Genomic DNA, 23,953 nt, shown 5'->3' on the forward strand with positions numbered 1-23,953 from the left:
AGTATGGAAACAGCCCTCCCTCTAAGTCCCTGCTGGCTATTTACATGAATCCTACATTCATTCACATGAATCCTACATTTTATTTTCACTCCACCTTTTCAGCAACTTTTTTCACTTTCTACAATTCTCCTGCATTCCAAGTGTAATTTACAGTGATAAATCTTCACATCTTTGGGATGTGGGAGAAAACTAAAGCACTCAGTAGAATCCCACCACCGCCCCCCCCCCCCCCCTCCACAACCTCCCCAGAATCAGGAAGAGAATGCACAAATGTGCCATGGAGTTTATGAACATTGCCATATATGTGTGAACAGAAGTTTAATAGATTGAGGGTCATTGAATTTCCCCATCATGGGGTGAAATCTAGGTCCTGGGGGCATAACTTCAAAGGAAAGGAAGATGGAGTGGAGGACATTTTTTTCTCCCCCAGACGTTCATGAATTAGGTGGAATTCTCAGTTCACAAAGAACTACAGAAGTTGAATTGTTGTATATGTATAAGACAAAGGTAGATTTTTGGACTGTGTTGAGCTATCAAGAGAGTGGAGTTGGGGCCACAATTAGATCAGCTATGACCTTAATGAATGGCAGAGTACCCTTGAGGGGCCATATGGCCTACTCCTGCTTCTATTTCTGAGGATCGTAAATAACAAATGCAAATGTGTTGAAATGACAGATTAATTTAAATATATGTTTTGTCACAAATATTTTTAGCTTTTTGAGTCATGAAATATTTTACTTCGGCTGTACACTTTTTTTTGAACATCCTTGGTTTTCATAAATGTCACCACTACCCAGTTTGTGGAATCTTTGAGGGTAAAGAAAGCCTATGGCAATTCTAACTGTGGGTTTCCATCTTCCATTAGTGCTGCCAGTAATGTCAACGACTCTAATTTTATTTGATTCCTTGTAAAATTATGTTATTAGGCAAGGCAATTGCATAAATGAAAGCAGAGCAAGAAAGAGTAATTAGATTCTAAAGATTACACATCCATAAAAGCCTATAGCATTTTCATTGACTATGGGCAACCTGTAAATAATGGATGATGATCTTATACTGTACATGAATAGAGCACACACAAGAACATAGGTACAATGAGTAGTGGAGTACTGCAAGGATCTGTTCTGGGACCCCTCCTCTTTGTGATTTTTATAAATGACCTGAATGAAGAGGCAGATGGATGGGTCAGTAAGTTTACGGATGATGCAATGGTTGGAGGAGTTGTGGATAAGGCTGAAGGTTGTCAAAGGTTACAAGAGTATATAGGCAGGATACAGAGTTGGGCAGAGAAGAAGCAGATGTAATTCAATCTGGATAAGTGTGAGGTGATGCGTTTTGGAAGGACAAACCAGAAGGCTGAGTACAGAGTTAATGGTCAGTTATGTAAGAGTGTGGATGAACAGAGAGACCTTGGGGTTCAAATCCATGCATCACTTAAGGTCGCTGCACAGGTTGATAGGTTAGTTAAAAAGGCCTATGGGATGCTGGGCTTTATTAATTGGGGGATTGAGTTCAAGAGTAGAGTGGTCATGTTACAACTCTACAAATCTCTGGTGAGACCACACTTAGAGTATTGTGTTCAGATCTGCTCACCTCATTATAGGAAGAATGTGGAAGCTATGGAGAGGGTGCAGAGGAGATTTACCAGGATGTTACTTGGATTGGAAAACAAATCTAATGAGGTAGTGTTAGCAGAATTGGGACTTTGCTCTTTGGAATGTAGAAGGATGAGAGGAGATTTAATAGAGGTCTACAAGATTATTAGAGGCATCGATAGGGTGGACAGCCAGCACCTGTTTCCCAGGGCAGGATCAGCAAACACCAGAGGACGAACAGTATGTGCAAAGTGAAGGGAGAGAAGTTTAGGGGAGACATCAGGGGTAATTTTTTAATGCAGAATTGTGGGTGCCAGGAATGCATTACAAGGGATGGTGGTGGAGGCTGAAGCATTAGGGGCATTTAAGAGACTCAAACAGGCACATGGATGGAAGTAAAATAGATGGTTATGGAGTAGGGAGGCTTTAGTGCTATTTGCGAAGGTATATATGGGTTGGCACAACATTGAGGGCTGAAGGGCCTGTACTGTGACAATAGACAATAGACAATAAGAGCTGGAGTAGGCCCTTCGGCCTGTCGAGCCAGCACTGCCATTTTACAGATCATGGCTGTGCTTTATGTTATTTAAGAAATAGAAACAGCAGAGGGCCATTCAGTCCCTATGGTTTACCTGCAGTCCAATAGGATGTAGTTGATCTTTTATCTCAGTGCCACTTTCACATATGAACCCCATTATCACTTAATCCCTTTTTTCTCTAAAAATATACATCCCTCTGTCTTGAATATATTCAATGTCTGAGTCTTCTGGACAGACAACTTCAAAGATTCATAACCCTCTATGAAGACATTTTATCCCATCTCTAATGAGACTATTCTGAGACTATTACCTCTAGTTCTAGGTGCCACATCCAGAGGAAACATCATCCCTGCAGCCACATTGTAAAATCACTCAGGAATTTTGTGTGCATCCTGATACATGCAGGGAGAAATTGGATGTGGTTGCTTGTAACAAAACTATTGATATTGTTGAGATCATAAGATTCATGAGGATAGCACCAGGATTAAAGGGCTTGAGTTATAAGGAGAGAATGGATAAGCCAGGACTTTTCTCCTTGGATTGTAGGAGGCTAAGGGGTGTAGAACAAATGGTTGCGCTACTCCTTGCATGAGCCTAATGTCCATTTGCCCAGCAGCTCTGTGTAGGATTGCGGTGATAAAGGGTTCCAACCCAAAACATCCATCATTCTTTTATTCCCACCGAAGCTGCTCGGCCCACTGAGTTCCTCCAGCAGACTGATGCTGCCATTATACAAGCTGTGGGATGGATTTTGTGGTGCCGTACATGTCACAAACTGGATTAACTTGACCAAGAAATTATCAAATCGTTTAGCTTTTAATCATGCGGAAAATGATGAACAATGTCTTTTTCACTCTGGGTTTCAAACACAAAATGCAGGTCGGTCATGTGGAAAATTACTCTCAGGCAACTGATTCCACAGAAATGAGACAGCGGACTGAAAGCCAAATATAGTTGTAATCTGTCTTGCCTCAATATTTTCTACAGTGGACCCCTTCTGCAATTCAAGAAGGTTAATGGTCAGGGAGGATCATTGCTAAAAAGTAACTAAGTCCTGACAACCACAGAATACAAAGAAATTGATCTGGATGGGTTGCCATCTCATTTCTGTGGATTCACAATAACAAGAGAAAATAGGAGTTGGCCACAAGGGATATGGGGACATGGATAAAGTGAATGCTCACAGTTATTTTCCCAGGGTAGATTATTGTAAAACTAGAGGGCATCAGTTAAAGCGAGAGAGCAGAGAGGGACCTCGGAAGGTGGTCCATATCTGGAATAAGCTATCAGATGAAACTATAAGAGGGCATAATTGCAACATTCAAAAGACATTGGACAGATTTATGGATTGGATCTGCTGAGAATACTACCCTAGAATTGCTATCTTGATAGCATGGAGGATGTGTTGGAGCTAAAGCCCCTGTTCTATGGCCTCTGACTGTGAATCCACGAGCAGGCCTCTCAAGCCAAATTCACCATTCAATATGATCAACCCCAGCCTCATTTCATCCTCTGTGCCAGTGCTTCATTTCTCAATCTTTCAAATATTACCCATCTCAGCCTTAAATATATCAAATGAACAAGTTTATTATCAACTGACTGTCCATATACAACCTGACAAAAATTGTTTCTCCAGACCACAGTGCACACGTTCACACACACAACATACTACATAATAATTACATATATACATAAAAATATCATTTAAAATAAATGTATATAAATATTTTGTAACAATTTACTTTGTTACAGGACACTGTTCATCAGTCTCACAGTCTGAGGGAAGAAACAATGTCCCAGCCTCACAGTCCTGATTTTAATGCTCCACCTCCTTGATGTTAGTGGGTTAAAAGTACAGTGTGTTGGATGGAAGGGGTCCTCAATAATTCCTTGAGCCCTATTGATCTGGCCTTCACAACCCTAAGGGGCAGAGAATTCCAGAGATTAACTGCCTTCTGAGAGATATTTCCATGCACCTTGGTTTTAAATGACCAGTTCCTTATATTGTAGCTGTGCCCCCTTGTTCATGATTCTCCCACTAATTGTCTGGGTGTAACTTTTAATTTGCTAAACCTGCATACTTAATGTAGGATTTCAACCCATGCAAGAAAGAGTTCTATAACCCACTTCCTGCACTATGTTCCCTTCAAGAGAGGGAGGGTCCTTGAATGAAGAAACAGCAAGCAATTATATATAAATATTCTGCTATTGCCTTCTCTTACGGATTCATCTTTAAATGCATGTGAAAAAGTCAGAAAGAATAGACTTCCCAAGCTAGATTTTGTTTCTGTAAGAGTTCTGACTGACATTTTTTGGCCAGTGCATCTGTGAATCCAGTAGGGTTTAGGTTCATTTGGCTCATGAGGAGTTTATGCTACAAACCCTTGGGTTTGGTGGGGTATTAGGCAGGGTCAGGAATGTAAGAGGTGCCACCTTTTGCATGAGAAGATGAGCCCTGCCTGATCAAATGTAAAAGGTTCAATTACATTGTTTTAAAACAAACTCATAATTGGATCCAATATCCGTCACTCAGTGATTTGGTTTTTAAAAAAAATTTATTTATTGATCATGATAAAACATACAATGAACAGCTTAGGAAAAAACAAAATACATACATGATACTTTTTATGTTAATAGTAACCCCTACAACTACCCCCCCCCCCAACCCCTACCATAACCCACCCATCTCTTCCCACCCACCTCTAAACTACCTCCCCAAAAAAGGAAAAAAATAAGAAAGAAAGAGGAGATCACGTAACATAAACTCATCAATTAGTTGCCATGCTTTGGAACAACACCACTAATGTGTGGAAAGGGGATTAATAATTCAACCCCATATAAACCAAATATGGTCTCCAAGCTTTAACAAAAAAGGAATAATTATTATGTAAATTATATGTAATTTGAAATTTATTTAATTTTAACTCTAAACTCAATCCCTTAATATCACCCAACAAAAAAAAAACTAAAGGATCAAGTGGAACCTTCAATTTAAAAATAGCTTCTAAAGGTTTCTTAAAAAGGTTTCACTGTCTCACATAACCATGTGGAATGTAAGACAGAGCCGACTTCCTTATGACATCTAAAACATAAATCGGAAGAAATAAACATATTTCCTTAATTTCTACAAGGTTAAATATAATTGTTGAAGAAAATTGTAATGAACCAATCGATACCTTACATGAACAATTTTAGTCATACTATCCTCACATAAATTCGTCCAATCATCTTGAGAAATAGATACAGCCAAATCTTTTTTCCATCTTAATTTAGATTTATGAATATCCCGCCTAAGCATTTTATTCTGTAATAAAGCATACATCTCAGATATGAATCCTTTCTTGCCACCTTCAGTAAGTAAAATTTCAAATTTAGTCCCTCTAGGAAACCGTAAAGTATGCCCAAAATTATCCAATAATAAGGCTTTAATTTGATAATAAGAAAAAAGTATTCAAAGATATATCATATTTATCTTTCATTCTTTGAAAAGAAATAAATTATCCTGCTTCATAACAATCTTCTACCAATTTAATACCCTTTTGATCTCACAACTTCAAAAGTTGATCATTAAGTGTAAAAGGAAAAAGCTTATTTTGATACAAAGGAGTTTTATCCGAAATTTTACCTTGAGTACCGCTTAATTTTTTATACCATAAATTTCAACACAGGTAAATTATAATTACTCAATAATTGAGGTTGACATCTATAAATAAACTGATTCATCTTCCTCTCATCAATCTGAGATAACTCAGTATCAGCCCATATCAAAGGTTTATCCACTTCAAACCTATTATTATGAGTCCAGAGGACCCCAAAACCCAGCAGCAATAGATATTCACCAAGACAAATGGTTACTTTAATAAAAGTTGCTTTTAATTATCTTTAAACATGAAAATAGAATCAAACTTTAACTTATCACTATTGACTTACTTAACCCTCTTCTAATTTTAAGCGCACATGTGTGTAATGTGTGTGTAAGTTCAGAAAAGTTCTTTGGTTCACAGTCCAATCTCATTTCTCATTCCTCCAAATTCACTGGCTGCAGGCAATTCTTATACTGTGCACAGAATTTAACATTTATAAAGTTCATCAGGCTTTGGTGCTTGAAAGGTAAATGACTTCCGCTCAGGAATGTTCTTGTCAGTTTACAGGGAGTGATTTATTGTACATTTACTTCCATCAGCAACTTCAGTGTCTTGCCGAAGAAACTTGCCCTGTCAGTGTTCTCCAGATGATAACCTCTTTCTTTCAGGTCACCAAAGAATTCCTTCTTGTTTCTCTTATTCCAAGTGCAACTTTAGACAGCCAGTCCTCTCCTCTTGCATGAACCACAAGGGCTTTGACCAGGGCATCTTCCAAATGGCTTTCAACAAGCTTGCTAGCTTGTCCTGTTCCAGTCCCAGCTACATCTATTGGCTGTAATACTGTGGAAGTGATCTGTCTGTCTGTCTGTCTGTCTGTCTGTCTGTCTGTCTGTCTGTCTGTCTCTCTCTCTCTCTCTCTCTCTCTCTCTCTCTCTCTCTCTCTCTCGCTCTGAGATAAAGCCTGTTTGACTCTCTCTGCTTGCCAAATGACATGACCCTCCTAGAACAGCTCCATTCAGAAGGCGGCTCCAATAAGATCTTTCACCTGTTGCCTTTTGTAAACAACAATCTATTAGTGAAGTCTCTTGAGCACTCTTCAAAGCTCTTGAAAAAGCTGTGGAGCCGATATGTCTATTATGGGGCAAGCTCCAGTATTTTAAATAAGATCTGTTTTAAAGTGTTTGTATGTAACCTACTCTAACAAACCTTTCCCAATTTATCTCACAAAAAACATTTATTTTACTCCCTCACACTATTAATAAATTTCAATTGTGCTGATACATAATAATTTTGAAAATTAGAGAGTTGCAATCCTCCTAATGCATACTTACAAGTTAATTTCTGTAATGATACCTTTACCATTTTATCTTTCTGTAAAAACTTCCTCACTGAAACATCTAAATCTTTTTATAAAAATTTGAGTAATCTTACAAGGGATAGTGAAAGAGATATTGAATTCAAGGAAAAATATTCATTTTAATACAATTAATGTGTCCTATTAATGTAATAGGTAAATATTTCCACTGATTCAAATCATATTTAATGTTATATAATAAGGACAATTAATTCAATTCATATAAATGATTATAATTACCATCTATCTTAACACAATACTTAATCTGATCTGACTATTTAAATGTCACAATATGCCTACACAAAGAATAATCCATTTCAGCTAAAAGCATAATCTCACTCTTTTCCCAATTAATTTTATAACCCGATATTTCACCATACTGCTCCAGTCTATCATGCAAATTCCTCAAAAAACTCAAAGGTTTTGTTAAATATATCAAAACATCATCTGCAAACAAATTTATTTTAAATTCATCAGATTTCACCTTAACACCTTCAATATTACTGTCTTGTCTAATCATCTGAGCCAAAGATTCAATAACCAATGCAAACAGAGCTGGTGACAAAGGATTGCCAACATCTTTTAAAAAGTAACTTTGGAATCTTCTGAAGATTTCAAATGTTGATATATATAATGCAAATACTTGTTTCTATTATGATTAGTGCTTGGCTAATTGGAGAAAATGGGATCTGTAACCTTAATAATAGAGTCTGCCTTTTCTCCATTAGCATTCTTTGGATTGAAAAAGACCACACAGGGGATTATACAAGTACATGATCCTTTATCCGGAACCCTTGGGGGGAGAGTGTGTTCTGAATTTCGGATTTTTCCGGATTTCGGAAAGCCCATCCAAATTGTGCTGCCGTATCCACCCCCACCCCCTTCCAGTTGCCCGGCTGTCTCCACCGACCGCCAGTCCCTCAGCCGCCTGGCCACCTCCCCTAACTGCCGGACCCTCAGCTGCCTGGCTGCCTCCCCCGACCAACGGTCCCTTGGCCGCCTCCCCCAACTCCTGGTCCCCACTTGCTGGATTTTGGAGCTTTCTGGATTTTAGATATCCGGATAAAGGATCGTGTACCTGTATTATTTGCCAGTGTTGTGTGTCATCCCCATTCTATATCTTCTACATTGAAAAGGATACTTTGGTTGACATTATTCTCATTTTGTTCTGTTAGTTGGTTCACAGAATCATACAATTAACTCTACTTCCCATTCTGATTGCCAACTAGTATATTTACTTTGTGACAGCTCTCACTACAATATGAAGTTATTTAAAATCTGACATTTTTACAAATTTTGCAACATTTGACAAGTAAGTATGCCAGTGGGAATAATAATTTACTGAAAATAGGCTTGATAAAATGACATTCATTTACTTGCTGCTGCCTGTATATTCATGCTTTTTCACATTTTACAAAAATAATCATTTTGGAGGAAAAGCTCAACATATTTAAACCAAGAATAGCTGTTTTGCTAAAATCAATGGCTCCAAAATAGGGTGGTGACCCAAACTAGTGCAATTTACACACTGATGTAGTAGGGCTTTGTACAAGTATAAGCTTTATTCACAATATTGTTATGAAACTCAGCAATGCCAATCAACCTTTCATTACCTCTTTGCGGTTTTTATTTTTGCTTTTTTTCAAAATGCCTTTTTTTTTAATGAACCGTGTATTCTTTCCCTTTGGATTGCACGAGACCACAAAAGGGAGCAGGCTTACTTGTGTCCAAAAACTTCTTGACTAAAATTTCAATTGCATGAATTATAGTTGACTTGGAGCGTGAAGTATGGGAAAAAAAAGTTATCTCGTCATTTTCTCTTTCATTAGCTAATGATGAAACTTCAAGCCTCTATTCCTCTGCTTCAAGCCAGAGAACATGCTTTCAAATGTAGCAAAAACACAGCAGTTATTCTGAAGGATAATTATGGCAGGATCCCTTAGGCCCTGGTACTGACTGACTTGGGATACTAAACAGGCCATTAGGTATGATCTATGTAGCAATGATCCGAATGCAAAGGCATTTAATACTTGATCGGCTATATGTGTACATGCATTTGAGAACTGCTGACCTTTTAAGCTAATCAGGCTGTATAATTAGAAATAATGGAGACTCCGTTCCCATTCTGGGATTGTCCCAGAATCTCACAGTCAGCTCTGGAAAGAAACAGCAATGCAGATATCCAGAATGATTCAGGATCCAAAGATTTTGATGCTTATTTGGCACATTGATGTGCCATTACTACATCATAATATCAATAGGTCCAATGGGGAAATATCCTCTGTCTATAGATAATGAAAGACCAATCACTACAAGATGCTGTCCATACCAACTACCTCAGTCAGTGCCCTTTCACTGGAAGAGGTGACAGGACAAAAAAAATCCCTTCTGCTCTGTTGGGGTCTGTGACCTTGATACTTGATTCTTGTTGGACATAGCAAAGGAGATGATGAAAATGATGCAGGGAGTTTTTGCACACATTGAAAGCAGGAAAAATGGGATAGTTAAACTTCAATGGTGCTCCTGCACCACAGATTGTCCAGCGGTCAAGAAGATGCCTGAAAAGCGATGTTTTCAGAATGGGGGAAGGAGGAGCAGAAGGGGTTTCTAGTTTCTTTTGGAAGAAGGACTGATTTCAGGAAGGTCAGATAATATCAGGAGTGGAAGCAGCAGTCTCATATGGGGGTGGGCTATTTTCAAGGGTGAGGAGACTGATATCTGGGGAAGGAGTGAATTTTGGGAGATAGAGGGCATTTTCAGGAATGGAAGGGTATTTTCCTGGGGTGATTGTTAATTTTAGTAGATGGAAAGGTCACTTTTCTCAAGAGGTGAGGGAATAAAGGTTGAAAAGGTAAAGGTTCCATTTATTGTCACAATACTGCATGTAGAATGTAGCGCACCTTATTTTTTAAAACTTTGTTTACCATAAGGAAAACAGACAGTCTCCACTTTGTCAAGCGGCCCTCACAGAAATGAGGTCCTAGCAAGCAACAAACTCACGACCCCCTGGATTGCAAAGACTAATGCTCTAACCACTGAGCTATTGGAGCGTCTTAAGAAGTCTCCCATGAAGAGGGGATGATTTCAAGTGTGAGAAGGGCTGAATTAAGGAGGCCAGGTCTGATTTCACAGAGAGGTGGGTCTGATTTCAGGAATGAGGGGTGAATTCAAGGAGAAGAGGCTGATATCAAAAGGAGGAGGATTTGATTTGATTTGAGGAAAAGAAGTCTGTTTTCATGAGTGGGAGTGGTTTTAGGGATTGAGCGGATTTCCAGGGAATGGGCTAATTTCAGGAAGCAGAGGTCTTATTTCAGGATGGAGATGGCTGATTTTTAGAAGGGGAGAGATCAGATTTCAAGGATGGATTTTCTTGAGAGAGATAAGAACTAATTTTCTCAGGGAGATAGAGAGCTGATTTCTCAAGCAGAAGAAACTTACTTCCATAGGAGGGTAGAGTTGATTTCAGGGAGAGGGGATCATTTATTCCTTTGTGAGAGAGATTGAGAGGTTGTTTTTTAATGGGCAAGAGCTACCATCGAGGTGCAATGGCAGAGAAAGGCAAGTGATAATTCCTGGAGAGGGGTTAGAGCTGATTTTGGAAGAGATAATGGATGATTTTTTTTTTACCTTGAGAGGGTTTGATATCTGGTAGTGGGAGGGATTGAGTTCAGGTGGAGTTTTTTTTGGGACTGTTTCTCAGGATGGGAAGGATTGGATTCATCATAGGGAAGGGACAGATTATTAACGACATTTACTTTTTCTTGTGGGATTGGTTCAATATAGGATAATGAAAGCTGCCAAATAGAAATAGATAATTAAAGAAACATTTTAACAGAATTGAAGGTTCTGAGAAATGCAAGTTGGTTGGCAGCCAAAAATTACATTTATTGAAAATATCCAGTAGCATTCCTTTATTCTGTGAAGTTTAAGCCAGGATGTATAGGAAGATTCCAGAGTTGATTCACAATTTTTAAGCGATAGGAAAATTCCAGATAGCCAAAAGATTCAAGTCAGGGAATAAAAATCTTTCAAATACTAATTTGGCGATTCTGAATATTCAAGATAAAAACAGCCATTGAAATTGCATTGTCTAACTTTAAAGGCATTGTAAAAATAAAAAGCAAACAATTAACTTTAAAACCATTTTGAGAAAGCTCTTGATCAATGAAGTGACATAAAGATATGACAATGTAGAGTTTTAACAGTGCCAACAATGGCAAACTCCATTAAATGATGCCTTTAGCATTGCAAAAGCAGAAAAATATTGCCAAAAAAAAGTGGTTTTTTTGAAGAGAGTGGTTTTGAGGAATGTCTCAAAGGAATAAAGACAAGTAGCAGGGGAACAGGGATTGTGAGAGGAAAGATCAATTGAGAGGGAATTCTTAGATTCAGGGAGGAAATTATCAGTAATTGAGCGATTAAATTGGTGGATGATCCATGGGCTAAGAATGGAGGAGCACAGGTTATGAGGCTGGGGGAGATTGCAGAGATAGGAAGAAGTGAGGCATAGAGGGGCATTGAAAATAAGAATGAGAATTAATCCTGATTGTGAATGACTGGGTTTGAAAGCACAGTGATGGGGATTGATCTAGATATGGAGCAATAAGAACATAAGCAATGGAATATACAGAGAATAGAATGGAGAAATGTTGGAATGGTGCCTACACATATATATTAAGCAATTGTGTTTATATATCTAAATCATAGTTACATCACAGAAGGCCATTCAGCCTTTCAATTTTTTTACTGGCTCTATATAAAAGTCATCCAGCTGGTTTCATTCCCCATAGACCCAGATTCATTCCTTTATCCTTTCAGATATCCTTTCAGATATTTATTCAGCCCCCTTTCGAACACTACCAATGAATCTGCCTCTAGTACCATGCATGGCAATGTAGTTCAGGTCTTAACCTCACATTGCATACAAAATGTTCCTCCTCAAGACCCTTTGGGTTCTTTTACCAATCACTTTCATTCTATTTCCTCTACTTCTTGATCTTTCCAACAACAGAAACAGGTTTTTTTTTTCTTTTGTTGTGTCCAGAAATGAGCATAAGGTTTTAGTTGTGACAGAGGCAGCATTTCATAAAGTTCATAATGACTTCCTTGCTCTGTACTTTATGCTTTTATTTATAAATGCCAGAAACTCATATGTTTTATTTTAACTACTTTCTCAGCTGATCCATCAAGTCTGTGCACATGCTCTTGGGCCTCTTTACTCCAATACCCCTTTAGAATTGTTCCCTCTGGTTCTTTCTGTCAGCTCAGCACATCATTTCTTCTCCATCCCAGGCAACCTTTCAGGATCGAGGATGACTTACTTCCACTCCAGGCTCTGGGGTGGCTGATGAGGTCAACATGCTAACTCCTCTATGGATTGAACTGAAGACCACAATGGGATAGTTGGTCACTTTGTTAGGTGACGCAGTCCTTTTGTCACTTCCGCAGTGCCTCTTTCTGCACTTGATGAGTGAATGGAGGGTTCATGATACCATCCCCAATTCTTCTTCTCCATATCAAGAGAACATGGGGCAGGATTCTCAGGGTTCAATAGGGATAATAAATTTCTCAAAGGAGCACATCCTCAATTTGTTTTCTCTGTCTGCTTGATGATCACTTACTGTGACAGAAATCTGAATGGTATTTGTTTCAGGAATCGGGTATGGAAACAACTAAGGGAAAATGCTGTTACGAGCCCAGAAGACTCCAAAACCTAGCAGCAATAGAAATTCAGTAAGATAAGTGGTTACTTAAATAAAAGTTGCTTTTAAATTTCTTTAAACATAAAAACAGGATCAAACTTTAACTTATTACTATTAACTTAACATAACCTAACTTAAGCCCCTTCCAATTCTAAATGCATGTGCATATAATGTGTATATGTTCAGGAAACTTATTTGCTTCAATAGTCCAATTATACACTTCTCACTCCTCCAAGTTCACCGGTATCAGGCAATTCTTATACTGTGCACAGAATTTAACATTTATGAATTTTCACCAGGCTCTGGTGCTTAAAGGTAAATGGTTACTGGGATGGTTCTTGTTGGTTTCAGCGAGATATTTGTTGCTCGTTGGACACATGCAAACTGATTTCCTCTGATCAGTTACTTCAGTGTCTTGCTGAAGAAACTTTCCCCATCATTGGTTTACCAAATGATAATCTCTTCTTCCAGGTCACCACAGAGTTCCTCTTGTTTCCCTTATTTCAGGAGAAACACTCTAGCCAGCCATTTCCTCTTGTAAGGACAACAAGGGTTTTGAACAGGCTGAACTCGCAGCCCATCTTCAAAATGGTGTTTTCAACAAGCCTGCCAGCTTGCCATGTTGCAGCCTCAAAAGCCACTGCAGAACTGACCTCTCTCTCTCTCCCTCCCTCAAGCCTCTTTCAGGTGCATTCTCCACCAAGAATGTACCTGTGGAAGCAGATACAGCCCTGTGGAATAGTCTTTCAGGTGGGAGCCCTGAAAGCGCTGCGCTGTCCACCTGAAGGGGACAGCTGCAGGAGATGCGCCTTGGTGCGCACCCCGGCTCCTGTCAGCACGGGATGTCAGGGTAGGGGCAGCCAGCACGGGACGTCGGGGCAGGGGCAGCGGGGAGGGGGGCTCTCAGGCATGTGGATTTGGGTTTCCAGCTGATTGTCATCAGCCCACCCCCTAGTAGCCACTTTTGCATTCAGGACCTTTGGGGGACTGTTCAGAAGCAGAGAGTATGCCTCCCGGAGGAGGGTTGGTGAGTACTCCTCCAAGCCACAACAGGATCTTTCAGATGGCCTCCCGACAGCCGCATTCAGGTGGAATATACGGCTTTACATCGGGGTATTCTGGCCACCTAAAAGAGGCTTCTCTCTCTCAGAGAAGCATCATGTTTGTTTTTCCTCACACTCTGCTTGTAAAAACCAGAACCCCTCCCAAGGCTCAAAATCCAATCTTTGAAAGTTCTTTAACAGCACTTGAGCCCAGACTTTGTTCCATTTGCACCTAATTCCAAAGCAGATCCATTGTCTCTGCAAAGTCACGGTGCCTGGCTATCTAGCTTCAGCAAAGTTCCTGCATTTTAAATGAGATGTGAAGTGTAAGTATCTGTTTGTGAAGTGACCTACACTAAACCCCCACAATCTATCTCTTTTAAAAACATATTTATATATAATATATAATAATAACCTGTAACAATGCTAAGAATGAATTGCCACATATCATGTTTGTTAAATGTTCAGTGTTAGACTTGGTGCACTTTTCTTTGCAGTGGCTCTAATTTCCTCTTATATTCTCATCAAAATATTATCTGTATCCTGCAATATTTTCCTTCAGCTGTCGATAAGCTCTGAACACCATTTGTGCCTTGTTATTTCCTCATGTGTTCTTGTTGGAATAAAGGTCAGATTGCAAAGTTGAGAGGAGGCTGTGAAGGAGTCGTGAAAGTGGGAACCTGGCACTACCATCTTCTGAATGCAAGCAAAGCAATGGCATCTGCTTCTCAAGTTGGTAACAACCTCCGCTTTGCAGCCAACTTGCTTTCCCCCCTTTTTAAAACCAGACACTGCAACTTGTGTGAAAGAAAAATGCAGCCCGAATGTGTTGATTTGCATGCTAATGGTGCTTGCCTGTAACACAGGGCAGGTGTAACACAGAGCTGGATCTGATCAGGACAGTTCAAGCTGTGCCATGTTGTTGGGGATTGCCGTGATTCAACGCACATCAAGCCAGGACCAATCTTTATCAAGGAATTTACTGCTTTTTAACAGATTTTTAAGCAGACTGTTTATTTTATTTTTGTTTTCCCTTTAAAAAGTGCATTAAATTCTGCATCTTTGCCATATCAGGATTTTCTACATGGAGAGTTGGATATCATTCTGAAAGAACAATGAATTGTGATTTCCTTTTTCATTTCATCCTCAAATTACAGGATTCTTTTCACTCTGACCTCCTGCGCACATCCCTAAGGCCCTAAATTCTGGAATTCCCTCTCCAAGTCTCACTTGTTTTAAAAATCTCAAAATCATGCAAACGTTGGTCTGGTTTCCAGCTAACCCCTGGATGTTAGCTAATGGTCTTGGGGAAATATCAGCAGTGATTACCTCTATGGGTGGTATATAAGTGTAATTTGTTGTTATTTTATCCCTTTGGATTGTTGCCCAAAGTCAATATGGAATGAGTCAGATAACTTCAATGTTTGATTTATTTAATGGAAATAAGATATGACTGTAGAATCTAACCATTGCATATCACACCTGCAATAATTGGCATATGCAGGGCTTTGGTGGTATTGAAATAGCAGATTTTCAGACTATTCAACGTCATTCCCATAACAACCCCAATACTTTTAAGTAACTTTGATTTAGATGTTACACTGTATTTCAATGTAATTCAAGTTACTTTAAAGAGAGTGCAGGAAATTAAGTCCCTGGACATTTTAGCGAGAGTGTGGGAAATGGGGCCCCACTGAATCAGAAGGTAGCAAGAAATTTGGGCCCTGATGAGTGAAAATGAGCATGAGAATCAGAATCAGTAAGACGGGAGAAATGTTTGAACCACACCCCCAGTGAGAGGAATGAAATGTGATTCAAGGCACAGGTGAATGGCATGACATTTTTGAACTGGCACCCTGTGAGCCAGAAGGGTATGTGGCAAATATTACCTGATGATCCAGATGCCGAACGATTGTGATTCCTGAATGGTTGGTTAGTGGATTATTGGAGTTTTGGTGTATTAAATATTCTAAGGTTCATATTCAGTCGGTGCCCTTAAACTTACCCGATGTACAGTGAAGTTAGTTAATTGAGACCAACAATGTAATTAGCTTTTAGAGGATGTCAGAACATATGGCTGACAGGATCTGACTGAATAAATGACTGAACCTCTGCTTCTATTATATCTTCACCTTCAAATAATGGAAATAATTTAAGACAAAGATACACAGACATATTTTTGCATGGAAGTAAGCCTAGTGGCCCCCACGTGTACCCTGACCAAAGGGCACTCATCCACATTGATCACATCTTCCAGCATCTGGGCTGTCGCCCTCGACGCCCAAGCAACTCAAGTTCTCACAAGTTCTCCCCTCACCCGGCAAATCAGTGGAATTCTCCACTGTAGAAAACAGCTGAAGTAAAACCAACAAATATCTTCAAAAAGGAGTTATGTTTTATTGTCAGACTGGAGGGCTGACAAGATCGAGGAGAAGGTTGCCACGAGTTCCCTGAGTTGAGATGATCAGCCATGATCATAAGGCTCCAAGGGCCTCCACTGCTCCTATTTGCTGCATTTGCATAGAAATCTTTTAATGTTGCCTTCATGTAAGTGACTCTTTATTCTTTAAACTGAAATTCCTGGGACAAGTCTTTTGGTAATCTGTGCATCTCTTGTTGCCTCTTGTAAGTTAATTAATACTAAATGACAGCCAACAACTCCAACCTTCAACGAAAAACAAAATAGCCCAAATGGATTTCTGTAACCAGAAGAGATTAGAGTATGCCACATACTCTATCACAGTAAGAGCCAAACACATTTAAAACACCTTCAGGAAGTTAAATTATTTACTTATAATTTAGCAATGTGATGCTTTAATTTGCTAACAAATCAGTTTTAAATGCTGAGCGCAGCTTAATTCAATTACATCCACTGGTTTTATCCATGCATTCGGTGTAATAAATTGTTAGATTCCAAGACAAGAAAAACTCACAAAGTGTATTAATGGTTAATGAAGCACAATTGATGTTGTGGTTCATTTATAAACAGGAGGTGTATTCAGAAACAGCGAGAATATATTCAAGAAATGGCAAATTTATAGTTTACACCTTGGTTACACAAATATATTATCAGAGCCATCTTATCAAGGACCATTTTTAACCAACTGTGCTTGGTTCCATTTTTAAAATTATTTTAAACAGTGAATTAAGACGCACACTTGGCACAGCTAGTACAACCACAACAACATAGATTCTGTAATCCAGACTCAATACTGGCCAAGGTGCTGTTTGTGGAGTTTGCACATTCTCCTTCTACACATTTCCCCTGTTACCCCAAATTCCTGTCCAATGTTCGGATTTTCAGGTTGATTGGCTACTGGATGTTGTTAGGTCTGCTTTGTTCATGAATGAGTGAGACAAACACCAGACTGAGTCGAAATCAGGGTTCTTTGTTCTTTATTACCGGATTGTAACACTTGCGACTAACCATGTTAGTCGGAGAATGCATTCTGCCGTTATCAGCAAGTGGTGTTTTTTTATACCTCAGGATACGTACTTAGTAAATGATCATACCATTACATTGTCCAATGAATAAACTGTTGCTATCCTTCTCTGTTAGTCTGCTGCACATCATTCTTGTTAGTGCAAAGCTTATCTTGAGTGTACAAGGTCACATCTGCATTCTGTTACTCCTTAGTACTGGGTGACTCCTTCTCCGGTCCCATCTCATGATGTTTTTACCTTACAATGTTAACCTACAAACCTAAAGATATGGCATGTGAGTGAGTCATGGTATCTGGAACAAGTTGATGGGAATGTGGAGAGAATAACATAGATTAGTGTAAATGGGTGGTGGATGATCAGTGTGGACTGACTGGGCCAAAAGTCTTGTTTATTAGGCTGCACGAGTTTGTGTGTTTCCATACACAGTGAATAGCATATTGTCAAAATCTTTAACTTGTATATTCTAAGAAAAACATTCAAAGGCGCTTCACGAGATATTTTCCAAGCAAAAAAATTAACACTGTGCCACATATCTGGTGGGCAGTTAAAAGATCAGTTAAAGGATCTTAGTAAAGGATGAATGAGAGGTTGAGAGATTTTGGGAGGAGGTACATTATACCCTTACAGTAGCCCAGGCTGAGCACAGTGTCATGGAGTGAATATGAGGAAACAGTTGAATAGCAGTGTTTTCCCAATTCTCCACAGCATCCATTGGAAAACCTAGGGAGATTTATGAAGGTTGAAGTGTGAATTCACGTCATAGCATTTTGCATCAGCAGGCCTTACCAGTTTTCACAATTTGGCAGGTAGCATAAGTAGTGGGATAAGGCTAGTATTGATAATGTACTCCATTGTTTACATATTTTATTTGATATAGAGCATGGTAACTGGCACTTCCGATCCATGAGCCCGTTCCCCCCCCCCCAATACACCAATTAACCTACAATCCCTGCATGTTTTTTGAAGGACCAGCCAGAGGAAACCTACGCAGACACAGGGAGAACATACAAAACTCGTTACAGACAGCATCGGATTTTAACCCGAGCCACTGGCGCTGTAATAACATCACACTAACCACTACGTTTACATCATTCCTGAGTTGCCAATGCCCTTGATATTTTTCAGATTCAATGCCACGAGATCTTGAAAGGCAAAGGATTAAGACTGAAAGCTGTATGCATCAACTGGATTTATCTGAGAAAATGTTTTGGACACTTTGTTTGCTGTAAGCATTTGCTCATGATATTTGTAACTGGTAGTAACATCCTCAACTGCGAGGACATGGTCACTGGTGCTAAATAGGAGTGATGATATTTTCTGTCTATATCTGATACTCACTACTATTACCTTCAATGGAACAGAGAATTCTTTAGTGCTCATTTGCTGTTAGTCACCCAAGAAGGTCTCCCACAAAATTATAGAGAATTCAGAATGTGCAGGTGATGTACACAAGCAAGCTGCTGGGAAACTCTCTTTTTATCATTGCGTGTCGAATGATTTGGGTTAAAAAATTTGAACTTTCTCAGGCAATGTGATTTGTCAGGACATATTCTCATAGAATTTCCTGTTTTATGCAGGCAGAATATATCATCATCATTAACTAAGAACTAACCCAAAGAGAAATAAAATCGATGTTTATGCAGCAAATCGAACCACAAGGATCCTCGATCGACGTTTATTTTTACTCATTTATGGATTGTTGGAAAGGACAGTATTTATCATCCTTCCTAACAGCCTAAATCTGGTGATGAGACACTTTGTTAAACCTTCAGATGAAGATACTGTTAGGCAGTGAGAAGAGAGACCACTTATTTTCAAGTTAAGACAATGTGCAACTTGTAGAAGATCCTGCTGACCTCATCATTGATAAAGGATGCAAGTCACTGGTTGGGTTCTGTTTCCTTTTGGCTATGGCAGGAAATTGAGGATGAAAATGTGACACAGCTGGTGACATTATCTGGGCTCTTTTGACAGTGACCACTTAGCTTTCTTTCGAGTGTTCCAGTTTCCTCCCACATCCCAAAATATCTGGATAAGTAATTGGCCATTATAAATTGTCCCCAGAGTGCAGATGAGTCAGAGAATTGAAGAAAAATTAATGAAAGTGCAGGAAGATTAAAAAGAAAATTAGGATAAGGGTAGGATTGATGTGAATCAGTGCTTGATGGCCAGAATGGTGAGCAGAAGGGCCTGTGCAGTGTTCATGTTCACCTCTGAATTGTAACATCAGCTCTGCTTCAATGCTGCACTCGAGAGTCAGATGGATTCAGTTCTTGTCAATAAAGTCAGATAAAACAATGAACTGAGATATTGTCCAATCTATTGGATAGACCTGGGAGATCTCATGACATTTTGCCAAGCTGCCTATTGAAGACCTTTTTTTAAAAAAAACTTTCCTGGGGCTAATAATTCTCCCACATTCAACGTCACAAAAAAAGGATTACCCAGACAATATCTGAGGGAGCTTGCTCTTCAGAAATTGGTATTTTCCTAAAATTAGTACACTGTATTGACAGTAATGCATTTTGATATATGTGCAGGTCTTAAGCGAATCTATGTAAATGCAAATCACATCTTTGATTCGTAGTGAAAAATCTGAATGAGGCGCCTTGTACAACTAGATTCAACTAAGTACAACTCAGTTCAAAGAGAAAGAGAAACAAACAGAAACTATAGATTTTATTGAGTTTCTCTATCCTCAATTTTTATTGTTCAGCTACATAAAAGACAACAAAGTATGGAATTAACAAAACAAAAACATGATCTGCAGCATTAAAATTGCTTCACTGTTAGTTCAGTGTTTTCATATTACCTTATTAATTGTGCAACATTATTTCCTCCATTATGGCCCTATATTTAAAATTTAGCAGATATACAAATGACTTCACAGAAAAAAAACTGACTTTAATCCTGCAATTATGTAACGTGGAGCCTGAAGGATCAATTTGCCAGAAATTAGTCATATTGTGGAGTAGGTTTATTTTCTAAGTCATCTTTGTACATTAATTTAAATTTAAATTTTAAATTTAGAGATACAACATGGAAGCAGATCCTTCTGCCCCATAAGCCTGCATCACCCAAATACATCCATGTGACCAGTTACATGTTTGGAAGTGTTTTATACTGTGCACTCTGTGTAGGGAGAGGTAATTTATTAATATGTATCATTGAGAATTAATTTTTAGCTGTTTTAGATGATGGAACATTTTGGAATTGGTTTACTCAGATTAAACAATGTTAACAATGTGGAAAATAAATGCTGATGCATTGGAAGGCACAATGTGGCTTCAACTGAGCTTCTCCTGTGATTAATTACATCTGTTATAATTTTCTGCCCCTTAAAATGAATGGAAATTGCAGAGACTGCTCCTCTTTTTTTCATGTCCACTGCATGGAAGACTCACTGATGAGAAGGCCAGGTCTGAATCGCTATAACTTGTTTTTCGCAGCATTTACTTGCCTTTGCGATTTCAGAACATCTTGCCGAAAATGAGATCTCTCCTATGTACACTTGAGTAATTTGTCAGCCATTGTGCAAAGAGCAAGGTCCCACAATCAGCGGCAAGTGGAATAACTAAATGATCTGCCTTTGATGGTTTTGGTTTATTTGAGGGAGAAACTTTAGCCAGTGTTTCCCCGTCCTCAGGTACAGCTGCAGGATTGTGACTACCAATCTAAACAAACGAAGATCGGGTCCATGCATGAGGACTAAAGTTTTGATCTGGTGACTTTGCACAGTTAAATCCAACAAGATTTCAAGTAACTACAGTATTTTTAGTAATATTCATGTATATCCAACAGTTCTTTCTTGGTGGAAGATTTTATGAAACCCTTACAACTGGTAAATACTGATGTGAAACAAATTAAGCATTTGCATGATAAAGCACAAGGCAATTAATTAATGAAAAGTTAATTATATGTATGTTAAGAAGCATAATTTAATTTTTAAAACTCAAGTCGGGAAATAATCACAGCTCTTTCAATAATTTCCTACACAACACTTCAACATGCTTCATTGAGTGTCAAGTGCTTTGGGACAACCTAAGGTTATGAATGATGCTGCAAAAATGCAAGGCATTCTTTTTAATCTAGAATCACAATTACAGTGTTATTTCTTGATATTAAAGTCTGGGTATTAATAATCTGTAATTATGAATGACTCAGGTGAGGTCAGTAGATTAGCACTCAATCCTCCGAGTCCATGAATGGAGATTCAAATCAATCATTTCATGACAAGTAGCTTCATTGAAATTTTAAAAGGATTCTGAAAGGGTTTGACAGACCAGATGCAGGCAGGATGTATTCCTTGAATGAGGATTCCAGGACCAAGAGTCACAGTTTGAAAACAGGCAGTAGGTTGTTCACAGATGAAATTAGGAGGAATTTCTTCTTGCAGAGAATGGAATTCCACGTCCTAGAGGCCAATGGAAGCTATATTCATTGAAAACATAGACAAGTAGATTTCTGGATACTAAAGGAATCAATTTTGAAGTTGCACCACAGCAGCTTAAAAATTCCAAGTTTAAAAATGTATCAATAAGATGCTGCCATCAGCGGAAGTGATGGCACAGTTGTTTGACCCTATACAACTGCTCTGGTCCTTCAGATTGGGAAAGCTTGCCCTTTGCTCAGGTAAGCATGCATTTGCCTCCAAAGCCTCAACCCCTGAATTTATTTAAGGTCAAGTTTTCAATAATCCATTTTTTAACATGTACATAAAATACAAAAATATCTTTTTGCAATTGTAAGGGCATCAAAGGGGTGCCATTAGTCCAACAATCAAGACGAGAAAGGGAGGTAGAAATAGTCCTTTCCTCCTTGGCTTCTTGCTCCAAGCCCCAAAAGCACTTAAGAAGCTATCAGCGCCCAAAGCCCTATGAGAGCCTTGCCCCCTCACGAATCCCAGATCACGATACCTGGTTCTCAGAATTCAGTCACCAGCTGCTCACAAGCCAGAGGCTTTGGTCACTGTCCCCCACGCTGGTCCATGGCATTGGGTTCCTACAATTCATTCTCTTCCAGGCTTCTTGGCAGTCGGTGTTCTCCTGCTTTGGTGCCCTGTTCCTCCTAATTGCCTTCGAGCCTTGCAAGCCACTTAGTTGGGTCAATTCAAAAGTTTCAATTCTGTGCTACTGCAAGCTCCAAACCACAGTCATTCAATAAAAAACTGGACAAATCCCTGTCATTGCATTTAAAAGACACTTACAAGGAAGTGCCCATTTACTTTCACATCCAATGTAATAACTATATCAATGAAAAGGGGCTGTAAATTACATTGTTGTGTCTCAGCTTTCATCTGCTCTTGTATTTTAACCAAAAATAAAGAAGTAACTTGAAAAACAATGACTGAAATGTTGACAGCCACATTTGCTTCAATAAACTGCTTAGTGAGATGAATACTACATTCATACATTAAAAATGGAACCTGATTTACTTTGCTGCAAATTCTTGAACATAAGCATTAATTGATTTGCATGATCATTAAATTTATGGACGAATATCAGTGCTCACATAGACATTGGTTAATGACAAAAAACATGTTTGCAGCATTGCAAAGTGTCATGGACGTACGTTGTTCAGAAAGTGCGAAAACATCAGGAGATGATCAAGAATTAATGAAATGGTTTTGTCAGGGAAATGCACCAGGTCAAGGCCCACTGCATTTTTCCACATTCGGATTCCCATACAAACATGGAAGTCCCAAATTTGCTGGTTATTGTTTTCCAGCCATCTCCTGACTGCGCTGCACATGTGGCTCTGTAATAGGGTGCAAAGTTACAGAAAATTTCTAGCTTTCAGCTGAAGAACCACCTGTAAAACCTGCACCGGGTTAGAACATTGACTCACCTCAATGGAGGAGCTCAACTGCAAGGGATCAAGGTAAGTATGAAAACATTTGCATTGTTAATGGAGGTTACCTAAAAGTTTCAAATTGCTTTTAAATTTACTGAAGTATTTTTGTTAGTTAACTATTAGCAATTTAAAACCCCCATCTATATTTTTTTATTAATTGAGAAGCATGTAAAGTTTTGACAGGGTAATGCATACATGCTCATAATAACTAGCTTATTATTTTTAACCTGCACAATGCAGAGTATATAAAAACACACTAAGAGAGAGAGAGAGAGCTGCTGGAACTTGTGTAGCTGTTTTATTCAACCAATTATTAGAACTATTCCTGTGAACATCTCCATTTGGATCATACTTTCATGTCAATTATTTTTACATGTAATAGCAAGTTGAGCAAAGGAGCATGAGATAGGCATCTGTCAACACTTTGTTCAGCTCTGTCATGGATGGGGCTTTCTTGAAATATTCATCTGCGTCCCCACCTTCCTCCATCTTGTGACAACTTGGGGATTTTGTCGTTGAGGATGAAACTGACACTCAGCAGTAGATTGGCATGGGGAGATGTGGAAAAAGGTCAGTGGACTTCTCTCAAAGGTCAAAGGTGAATGCAGCTAGTTCACCACTGGCAGGAAATTCTGCTGCAGTAGAGAAGGAGATCCTTCACTTGATTATAGAATTATCAGGAATGCACTTCGTATTTTGGAGGCTTATGGAAAGCATGTGAACGACATGACCAGCCTCCATCAGAGCTGGCTGAGTGCAATTTAAGCAAGAGAGCAGGTCATTGAACTGAAACATCAATCTGTTTCTCTTACCAGAGAATACTGCCTGACCTGTGGAGT

At 38.9% G+C, this 23,953-nt stretch overlaps 1 protein-coding gene across 10 annotated transcripts in view; it reads left to right on the top strand.

Annotated features, from left to right (window-relative positions):
* Positions 1-20,541, top strand: part of ofcc1 (orofacial cleft 1 candidate 1) — a 341,671-nt gene extending 321,130 nt beyond the window's left edge. For all 10 annotated transcript variants that reach the window (XM_069920841.1, XM_069920839.1, XM_069920847.1 and 7 more), the window contains one exon: positions 18,387-20,541. In XM_069920841.1, the coding sequence (XP_069776942.1) occupies positions 18,387-18,408 (22 nt within the window). In that variant the 3' untranslated portion in view covers positions 18,409-20,541. The remainder of the gene's footprint in view (positions 1-18,386) is intronic.
* The last annotated feature ends 3,412 nt before the right edge of the window (positions 20,542-23,953 follow it).

The sequence above is a fragment of the Narcine bancroftii genome, chromosome 2, assembly GCF_036971445.1.
Source record: "Narcine bancroftii isolate sNarBan1 chromosome 2, sNarBan1.hap1, whole genome shotgun sequence".
Taxonomy (NCBI): Eukaryota; Metazoa; Chordata; class Chondrichthyes; order Torpediniformes; family Narcinidae; genus Narcine; species Narcine bancroftii.